Genomic DNA, 11,629 nt, shown 5'->3' with positions numbered 1-11,629 from the left:
CTACGTAATTATTTTTATATTTGATTTCTGAATACCTGTATTATTTATATTATAAAAACGCACAATAAAAGAGCAAAAACATTATGCAAACTATATGTTGACTAATTTGTTGATTTTTTTTTGTCGTATCCTCCTTTGTTCTCTTCATTTGGAAAAAAAACGGATACAACTTATGTCAGCACCCAATATTTTATCTAGAATAGGTAGGTAAATCAAGATTTTAAAAGTTGCCGAATTGCTTCTTGAAAAAATGTTGGCGGTAATATTTCAAAAGAAAAATGTTCTCACAGATGACAAAAACCGGATATGCGGTTTTATTGGTTTTCATTAGACTTCATAGATGTCGCTAGCGTCTCGTGAAAATTCGAATTCTGTCTTTCAGCTTTCGGTATAATAATATGTAATATATCTCTAGTCTGTGATTCTGTCCCATCTGTCAAACGCAAAGCGTGATAGAAAAATACGAGTAAATGGAAAAACGCGTGTTTTGCGTGCATAATCATTACGTTACCAATAGTATAGATTATATCGAAGCATTAGCAAATAGCAATCATTATTTTCCTTTGCGGCGACCTGACCGGACGTCTGTGTTTTGTCGATTGACTACTGACCGAACGCGTGCAATATTAAAAATATATTGTATAATAGATCTATAAAATTTCTGTAATACTTTTATGCGAAAGAATTTCCTGGTCGCTCGAAATACAGCAAAGTACTGTATTAACGTAAGGGTGCACTGGTTTATAAATAGTTTTGTGCAATTTGTGACAATTATTTTAAAGTTGACTTTTGTGCGGCGCTCATTGGGTAAATTTTGTGCGATCGATTTTGAATCAAGATGTAAAGTGTAAGTTATTTTTGATAATGTATTTGACAATAACATTTTTAGAATTACTTGAATTATTTACCTTTGTCCGTTTCGTGGTGTAGTGGTCAGGAGCGCGTTTGCCTACCATGCAAAAGATCTCGGGCTCGATTCCCGGCATGGTTGACATATGGAATATTTATTTAAAAAGGCGTTTTTACACTAGAATATTATATAGAATATGGGCAGAATGGTGAATGTTACACAGTGTGTAAAGTGGCCACTTAAACCAGCCATTGACAGGTCATAAGCCCTGTAGATGCTTAGACTTCTATATTACCTTCTCTTAAATGTTCTTCATCTCTGTTGTAATATGTTAATATGAACAGCTCCCCAGGGAGTTGAATCCAGTCCATGTCTTCAAAAATTTGGACAAACTCAAAATATTGTTGATATATATAGAGGTGTTCTTTAAACCCTGTCACATCCGAAACCACAATGATCAGGATGGGCAAGAAGACATATTAGCATATTTTTAAAAATATTTAGAACAAAGAAAATTTAAAAAAATAAAATATAAAAAAAAACAAATGGTTGCTTACTTCTGCAGGGGAGAAGTGAGGGGAGCGCGGCGCAGTGCCAGACTCCCCCCTTTCCCCTCCCCGTTTCACCCCTGCAGAAGTAAGCAACCATTTGCTTTTTTTAATATTTTATTTTTTAAAATTTTATTCGTTTTAAAAAATATATTTTAATGTGCCAATATGTCTTCTTGCTCATACTGATCATCGTGGTTTCGGATGTGACAGGGTTTAAAGAACACTCTGTATAAACTATTGTTGATATACTCTACATTTAATTTTGAATATATACATACATATACATATATTTTAATTTAATATATTTCTTAATTTTGTGTGGTTTTGGTAGCATTATTTCGATTGACAGATTTTTATTTATTACATTTAGATTGCACCGAACTACAAATAATAAATTGTGAGGCCCAAAGGGAAATATTTCTAGGTGCCCGAGATCCTAATTAACCGAGGGCCGAAGGGCCGATTACATGAGGCTTCTATCTGTAACTGCTCTAGTTCTCTGAAGAGGTAAATAATCATAATCATAATTCCCTTTCCGCACCCAAAGGTGCACAGGGCACTGCACCACATCGCAGCGTATCTTAATCATTTTTGTTATATGATCAGACTTACTCTTCAGGTGCCAGTCCAGGGCCCCGATTACAATGGAATGTTTACAGAGTTATCTTCGACTGTCTATAAATAAAAACCGATATTTGTGTACGAAAATGAGTATATTTGCATGAACATTCAAAGTATCTTTGTCGGTAATATATAATTGAACATGTTTCGAAGAAAATATTGTATGCATATTCCGCTTTTCATACAGAAAACTTAATTTTACTCAGTAGATAAAATTAAAGATAAATGTTAACTTCCCACTGTAATCGGGGCCTAGGGTACGTATTCTGATGAGAAGTTCAAAGCTCAAAAAGTTCGGTTAAGCTAAGGTTTCCTAGGACAGCGGTGCCCGTATCTTAACGGCCGTAGTGAACGGTGATGCGGTGGACAGCCGTCGTAACGGTGACTAGAGAGTGGTTTCCTAGGGAAACGGTGTAAATAAATGCTATGAAAACCATTTTCCCAGGAAACCACTCTCTAGTCACTGTTAGGACGGCTGTCCACCGCATCACCGTTCACTACGGCCGTTAAGATACGGGCACCGCTGTCCTAGGAAACCCTAGCTTTAGTAAGCGATCAACTTGAATAGTAAGAATCTATCATTAAAAATAATAAGTCAGCTGTTGGTGACTGCCTCGCACTAGTAAATTCGGGCCTCTGGGTCGCATTTGTTCGGCCCTACGGGTCTTAGTGGATCCGTCCTTTTGGCCTAGTAATTAAATCGGCGTACGGGCCTTAATTGATCGGCTCTTATACGCTACCCATAATAGTAATAAAATACATTAAATTATTAAGGATGCTTCCTTATTTTCGCAAAGTAAAAAATTCGTAAGAATTAAAACATCCGAATTTATAAATATTCTCGTGACTAACTAGATTGTTTATATTACAAAAATGGCGCTAAGATGACTTAGTCCATTCGAAAAATGGCAAACAAAAATCCTTAATAATACATACAGGCACAATTGAAATAAATTACAATTAAAGAAAATTAAAGCTGGGACAAAAAAAATGATAGTAATTAATAAATTAGTTACCTCTATCTAAGTGATTATTTAAATCTAGTAAGACTCACACCAAAAAAATTCAGATCTTGTCTCGAGTTTACAATACGACGATTAAATGGCCTTCAAAATTGAATATTTGGGTAAATCATAAAAACGCAAATACTTATTTTTATCTAAAAAAATTAAAATAAAATATTGATATACCCTTTATAAATACATTTTACTTGTTCAGTTATCTACAATTATCTTTTTATTATTATTATTGTTTTTTTTAATTTTCGGCAAGCGTCATAAAAATATTTACCACTTTAAAAAAAATGTTTTATCTACCTACAAATGTTTTGTCAGACTTGTTTATATTGAAAATAAATGATTGCATACCATATGAAACAATTGCTGAATTAAAATAAATATCAATAAAATAAATTAGTTACTGAGTGAGATATAATTGTATTAGAAATAAAAATGCTTTCTTAAACGCGGTAAAAATTAAAGCATTCAATTCTATTTGTAATAGTTTCTTGAAAATGTTGAAAAAATACTTTAATCAAAACTAACTACTTCGAACGTCATTAGTTCATGTGAATCAACCAATGAAAGAGAGTTGTGAAAGATTTTCGGTTTACGGTAAGCCATCGGATCAATCGGCAAAACAGACCGAGAAGAAGCGGAAGAGAGCTTGAGACGTCACACGCTAAGTAATTTCAGAAATTTAAAACTTTAAAAAAAAAATTGGCTTAGTTTAATAGTCAATTAACAAATAAAAAAATGAAATAAAACCACTGACCTTCCTCATTTTTAACGTATTTTTTAAATTTTAAATTTTTTATTTATTCATTAAAACAACAGCAATACAAAAGAATATACAGGTGTTCTTTGAACCCTGTCACATCCGAAACCACGATGATCAGTATGAGCAAGAAGACATATTGGCACATTAAAATATTTTTTTAGAACAAATAAAATTTACCAAAATAAAATATTTAAAAAAAACAAATGGTTGCTTACTTCTGCAGGGGAGAAACGAGGAGGGCGGTGGAGGGAGTCTGATATATCGTCAACCGCGCGGCGGCACCCCTCTCGCTTCTCCCCTGCAGAAGTACGCAACCATTTGTTTTTTTTTTTAAATTGTTCGTTCCAAATATTTTTTTAAATATGCTAATATGTCTTCTTGCCCATACTGATCATCGTGGTTTCAGATGTGACGGGGTTTAAAGAACACCTGTATACAACATTATATAAAAAAAAACATAAAATAAAGACAAATTAGTTTTCCACATAAATACAATTATAAAAATCCAGTTCAGTTAGTTTTTGTGTGTGAGGATGCGTGGGTAAGTGAGTGGAGTGTGGTTTTGGTAGGTATGTGAATATGTGTGTGTGTATATGGGTGTGAGGGTGAGTTTATGGACAGGGTAAGTGTGTGTTTGATATGAGTGAATAGAAACAACTTAAATTAATAATGTAAAAATATTTCTTTTATGAAGAAACATAATTTTTTTCATATAATAATTCTTGTTTTAAAAGTGAGTTTACTGCAGTTAAATATATCTATGCTATTGAAAAATACATTATAATTACGCGCTAAGCGAATCAGAGGAGAGTTCTGTGCATAGTTGGTGCGAACTGTAGGTACATGGAAAAATACAGATTAGTGTGACGGGTGCGGTAGACAGGTATATTAAGGGCCAACTCAGAAACCAGAACAGGACTATCAAGACGTTCATTAAGAATGTCATGTAAATTCCTCATATCTAATACCAAACGACGATCCTCAAGACTAAGTATATTATGTTAATGACAAGAAGTTTTATAGTTAAGGTCCGTAAATCTGGATCGCCAATTGAGATGTCTCAAAAATGTTTGCTGAATATTTTCAAGTCTTATCTTGTGTGTGGAATACTGAGGAGACCACACAGTGGAGGCATAATCAAGGAGACTGCGAATGTAAGCGAAATAAATAAATTTGATACTACCAATATCATTAAAAACTTGGCAAGTGCGGATAACGAAACCTAAGTTTCTGTATACCCGGTTCACTATATTTTCGATGTGGTTTTCATACGTATTTTTTTTAAAATCAAGAATTACATCAATATCACGAACACTTTCAACTCGTTGTATAGCTTGATTACTTATAAAATAGTGATACAAAATAGGTTTGGAGCTACGCGAAAAAGAAATGAGCAAACATTTGGAGACTTTTACATTCATGATTTTTTTTCATAGTAATCTGTTAATCGGTAAAGATCGTCTTGGAGATTATGGCAGTCGCTAGTATCTTTGATATTCAGATATATTTTTTTATCGTCAGTATACATCAAGAAATTTGAATTATGGACGACTGCATATATATCATAAAGGTACGCATTATAGAGCGACGGGCCCAAGTGTGACCCTTGAGGAACTCCCAAAAATAAATTTTAAATTTAAATAATGGAGCAATTATAAAAAAATATATGCATATATTACGTGTTACATACATTCTTATTGTTACTGTAGTAGACTTTGTAATCTGGGCAGGCTAAAAAAAAATTCATTCACGTATGTAAAGTAAAATATCATTATCATCATCCGTCCGCGCATAATAGTGCATACAGCTCTGCAAAGGTACAATGAATGCACCATATATATCAATTTTCTGTTACATGAAGATAAGATGATCAGCCTAACGCTTAGATGCCAGTCTAGGAATATAAAATAATGCAGCGAAGAACCACGTTTTTGATCAATATTTCAATGTCATTTTCGTAGATACATATGTAGCATTATACATTTATTTAGAGCAATTCAGCAAATTTGATTTATCTGTAAGAAATTTATACAAGCCTCATTCTCGTAGGACTACCGGTTATACCTGGGCCTCAATTATGAACGCTATCTTCATCTGTACATACCGAGACGGTATACTTAACTTCTGTACTATCTGTATCTTCGTCGGCATGTTCTACCTGCTTGTCATATCGACATCATATGATCGAAACGAAACAATGAATGTTCGCAAAAAATAGTTCGCGTTCCTTACTTCATTAACATTTAAATTAGTTCTCATAAATATTTTAAATAGGCTTCTGTGATAGAAAGTTCCCACTTCAAAGCCTCAAAACAATAAAAAATTAAGTAAATCGTAATCAAAGGAAAAATTTCTCGGTGGAACAAAATTTTTGTCACTAATGCGTAGATAAACGTATCGAGGGGTCTAGACCTGTCGATACAAACCGATGTACTTACATAAAAACTTGATGGTGGGGGGATCGGTAGCGTATCGTAGTAATCGGTTGGGAGAATTTTGTCTTCGACAATAACGTCATACTGAAGCCATGTCATTTAAGTGCGTAGATATGTGTACCGTGACGTACGCTTTCCCTTGCTTCATATCGAGGTACCTACCCAAAACTTGAAGGTGGGGGGTCGGTAGTGTATCTTTGTAATCCCTAGAGAGAATTTATCTTCAACTATACCGTCAAGATGAAGGTATGAAGTCCTTATTTTCCCATCATAATCGTGGCCCGAGGGTGTTAAGGAACTCGCCCCCTACCCAATGGCCCAATACTTTACGAATTCGGGTTTGAAAGGGGAGATTTAGCAAAATGAGAACTCTCGCCTTTCTCACAATAGACAGGTTCTTTAAAGACCTGGGCTGCGATTACAATGGGAAGCATTAATAGGGCAGAATATAGCCACATTATCTGTGCATCTAGCCGTTCGTTTTAAAAGCTGACAATTTATTTGATTTTTTAATCGTTCTGAGATGGCCAGTTTCTGAGAGAGAAATGGGCTTTTAAGAAAAAAATTGGCCACCTCAGAACTATAAAAAAAGTAATAAATTGTAATTAAAGCAAAAACTGCTCGGCGCGCGGCGGTACAAAATTTTGTCACTTTCAATGAGTACGTATGTGTACCGTGAGGTACTAGATCCGTACTTACCTTCAAATTTGAAGGTGGGGGGTCAGTAGTGTATCTTCGTAATTGCTCGGGATAATTAATCTTCAACTTTGATGTCACAATGAAGGTATGTCACTTTAGCGCATATATATGTGTATCGTGGCGTATGCTTCCCCTTGTTACATATCGATGTACCTACCCACCTAAAACATGAAGGGGGGAATAATTTTTATCATCATTCCCTTTCCGCATCTAGTGGTGCATAGAGCACTGCATTGGTACACCAATCGCAGCGTATCTTGATAATTTCTGTAACATGAAGGTAAGATGATCTGTCTTAGGCTTCAGGTGCCAGTCCAGGAACTATGAAGTATTCTAGTGTAAAAATACCCTTTTAAATAAATATGTCAACTATGTCAGGAATCGAACCCGAGACCTCTTGCATGGTAGGCAAACGCGCTGACCACTAAACCACGAGACCGACTATTTTAACAATATTTTGAAGTTTTAAAGAATGATCAATAACTGTTACTGAATATTTGAATATAATCACTTATCGGCTTTTCTGGATTTAACGATTTCAAGACGTACCCGTCTCTTCTTCAGGACACTAATTATACTGACATGAAAATACCACCGTTCGACTTCACCACCATGTAATAATTTTCTGTATCTAAATTTATAAAAATTTCGGGTCGACACAAAATACGCCAAATAATACATAATTTTAATTTCATAAAAATATAAATAAGTTAAATTATTTTTAAATGCAAGGCACATCTTTTTTACTTATTTTTAAAACCATTATATTTATTTAAGTTGGATAATAGACGAATAATATAATATTTTTGTTGATTTAGATTTATTTATGACAAAATATATCGTTTTACTTTACGTATTGAATTACATTACACATTTTATTTGTACAAAATATCCCCAATCATCAAAAGTGCTGGTATGAGGGGATATAATATAGGTATTATGACACTATTCAATGTCGATAAAATGACATCACATATCATTTGTCACATGGGATTTTTTTTGTATGTCTTTTAAGACACTAGAAAGTGAACTGTCTTACTATATCGCTGTATACATAAAACTGTTACTTTTTCTGTTAGTCATAGATTGTACGTAAGTTAAATTATTTGACGCTCTTCTATTTCATTGTGGTTCGCTGTCGGCCTCTTAGTGTAGTGGTCAGCGCGTTTGCTTACCATGCAAGAGGTACCGGGTTCGATTCCCGACATGGTTGATATGAAATGTTTATTTAAAGGGGTGTTTTTACACTAAAAATATTTCATAGTCCCTGGACTGGTACCTGAAGCGTGCGACTGATCATCTTACTTTCATGAAACAAAAATGATCAAGATACGCTGCGATTGGTGTGCCAATGCGGAAAGGGAATGATGATGATATTGTGATTCAAATTTAAATTGATTTCTTCTTTATTTTCTACCCTTAATATTATCTTTACCTTTTCTGGATAAATTAATAAATACAAATAAATAGAGCAGCAAACTTCCGTCGTCATCACCAAAGTACTTTCGAAACGACCCAATTTTTCCGGACACGGAGCTATGAGAAGTTACCTATATAGGTTTAAATTAAGGAATGATGACTATTGTCCATGCGATGATATTTCTTCACAAAGTATCGAATATCTATTATTTCAGTGCCCATTTTTCAGTTTACAACGCCATAATCTTGAAGCAGAATGCAGGAAAGATGGCAAATATCCACACTGTAGTTAAAAACAGTTATCACGCTCTATTGTTCTTGAACTTTGCAACAATGGTGATTGGACTCATAAAGGTAATAAACCAAAATCGGTGATCGATCATCCCATTTCCAAGACAAACAAAAACGATTTTTTCCGAGTACATGACACGTAAGTCTACTAAATACAGGGGTCCAAATATATATAAAAAACTAGCTGACCCGATACACGTTGTCCTGCCCGAAAGTTGGCTTGCCTTGGAAAAATACTTTTTATTGATAAGTAGATAACTAGGTACTTGTTTGTGATTAAATTTCAAAACTAAAAATAGTTTATATTCAAATATTAAATTTAAGTAGGTACTTGTTTATGGTTGAATTCCAAGACATAAAATAAATATTTTTTCACATATGGCATTCTTTTTGCAAACGTCAAACTCCGGTCTTTTCACCAACAGAGGGCTGTACTTATTTATGTAGGAATACGATTTAAAAAAAATATTAAATTTTATATTATTTTAGTATTACCAAAAATCCAGTAATAAGAAATAAATGGGAAGAATATATAAAGAATATACGGAAATAATCTGATTGAGGTCCACAAAAAACAAATGCTGTTTGTAAACATTCAAAAAACTTTTTTAAACACAAAAAAACAGCATCTTTCCATTTTTTTGCAAATGCATTCTCCTCGAATGCAACACTGGTAGATCGATTAAAAAAACATTTATGCTCCTAACCTATTTTTTACGTATTCGATTGAAGATTTTAATATCTACGAACACGCACAGCGCAAAGATTAATATTTCTCTGAAAACCGCACGAAAATCGGTTAAGCCGCTTAGGAGGAGTACGGTGACTTCACACGTACAGAGGAATTATATAAAAAAAAACGATAGAATTAAGAATATTCCAGAAGGAGCGTAGAATCATATTTGAATACATCGGACTGTGTTCAATAATTCCCCCACTCCGGCTTACTTTCGCCGCGCGTATTCGTGAAGTCGCCGGGTAATGTTGCTTGATGGGGAAAAAAAAATCATAACGCAAATGTAAGGTAAAAAAAGGTAATCTGTTAATTTCTCTAAAATTTTATTGTACACGCGGAAATATTGATTGACACAACAGAGTAGATAAGTAAAGGGTCATTTAATTAGAGTAATTGAATTAATGAACTTTGAACTTAAAATATAAAACAAATTTTATTTGACATAAAACGGATATTTTTATATCATGTTAAATAATATATGATGTTTTAAAGATAATGTCGTTCAAATGTCCCCCAAGGCGTTGTTTAATCCGAGGTCTAATTTTCATTAGTTCTTTTATGAGATGAGCAAAGTATGGTAAAAAAATTCTACCCTGGCAACACTAACAAAATTTCCATTTTGTTTCTTCGACAACCTGACAGATGGAAAAATAATTCAATTTTTAAGTAATGCATTTGTTATATACACATTTATTTGCAAATTACAGATAAAATGTGATTACATCCGGTTTCTTTAAGATCCTAGACACAACACGGCATAGTTAAATTCAAATCAGGAGTTGCGTACTGAGCGACGTCTACAATGAAACTAATTGGTCAAAACGTAAACCTAGTTGAGTCGCCTTCTGTTTGATGTGCGTATGAGGTTTCTGGACTATTCTTAATTCTATGATATAAAGATAAAAAAATATTAAAAATTGAGCATTTTTGTTATTTTATGCAAACCTGTAGTTCTAGTAAGTATATTTATTAAAAAAAATAATGTCAGTTTAAGTGCTATATTCATTGTTCTTTTATACAATTTTTGCATTTATTTACTTCACTGCAACCATATTTAATCCATAGACAATAAAGTGTGGAAGTATGAAAGCATTGTATATCATTAATTACGTCCTGTTATCAAAGACTTTCAAGTAACTTTTAAGAAGGATTAGTATTATTTTTTTACTATCCGGGTAAAATGCATCGTCTGGCTAGAAAAAATCCTATAAAACTTACAACTGGTTACAACGCGATACTTCTCAGTATGGCTTCCCGTATTGTATTCACAGTTCACTAAATATGATACATAATATGTATCTGAGCTCAAATAAATACTTCATACATTATATACTATAATCCAACAAGTTACATATTTATACATACTACCGGAAATATTACAATAAATTCAATAGTACGAAACGATTGCAATACCTCGTTGTAATATTTCGCCCAACGCACCATTAGATACGATCAAGGTTAGTAAAAAATGGATAATGTATGGGAGTTTTAAAAAAATTGCAACACCATAGTCCTTAAAATATAGCTTGATCAGAATGACAGCTGTCAAACTAATTTCATTCCTCCTCATTCCCTTTCCGCACCTAATGGTGCACAGGGCACTGCATTGGTACACCAATTGCAGCGTATATTGATCTTTATTTTTTTATTACTTGAATGTAAGATGACCAGTCTTACGCTTCAGGTACCAGTCCAGGGACTGTGAAATATTCCAGTGTAAAAACACCCTTTTTAATAAATATTTCATATCAACCATGTCGGGATTCGAACCCGAGACCTCTTGCATGGTAGGCAAACATGCTGATCATTACACCACGAGGCCGACAAATTCATTAGTGATGGAAATTACTAATCATTGATCAAATCGATTTTATCAAACTGATACTCGGTCGGTAAATCCATTCATTGCAGATATTCAGAGTAAAATTAAGCATCTAAAAATAAGAGGGATGATCATTCAAATACGCTGGCTAAGAGGACATGCTGGTTTCATCTGCTTGAACGCCCGAACGACAATCTGATAATATTTTTGCAATAACCCATCTCTCTGGTGGTTTTTTTAAGTGAATATATTCCTATCAAAAATAAAATAAATAAAACAACTTTGTTTTTAACCACTAATTTTTATTTTCCACCGACCGGTTTCAAAGCAAACAAGGTTCTTCGTCAAGGTTTACGTAACTAATGAATTGATTCCTTTTTTTATTTTTATCATATTCACTAAATACATTCCTGCCTATAGAATATA

The 11,629-nt window shown here is 33.6% G+C and overlaps 1 protein-coding gene across 4 annotated transcripts in view; it reads left to right on the top strand.

The window, feature by feature from the left end:
* Nucleotides 1-390: 390 nt before the first annotated feature.
* The window catches only part of LOC148273467 (MFS-type transporter SLC18B1-like), a 43,419-nt gene continuing 32,180 nt past the window's right edge, over nt 391-11,629 (top strand). Inside the window, exons 1-2 of one of the 4 annotated variants that reach the window (XM_088238658.1) lie at nt 764-847; nt 1,772-1,908. Coding sequence is in view for 1 of the 4 variants with exons in the window: in XM_088238662.1 (XP_088094788.1) it covers nt 675-847 (173 nt within the window). In the remaining 3 variants the exon portion in view is untranslated. Of the gene's footprint in view, nt 848-1,771; nt 1,909-11,629 lie in introns of all 4 variants that reach the window. The other 3 variants (XM_088238661.1, XR_015824566.1, XM_088238662.1) reach the window with 3 other exon arrangements.

This window comes from Micrasema longulum, unplaced genomic scaffold, assembly GCF_059751315.1.
Source record: "Micrasema longulum isolate JH-2025_06_02 unplaced genomic scaffold, ASM5975131v1 h1tg001940l, whole genome shotgun sequence".
NCBI classification, from domain to species: Eukaryota; Metazoa; Arthropoda; class Insecta; order Trichoptera; family Brachycentridae; genus Micrasema; species Micrasema longulum.
Note: the sequence above shows the minus strand (reverse complement) of the source record. Positions and strands in the feature narration are given on the sequence as shown.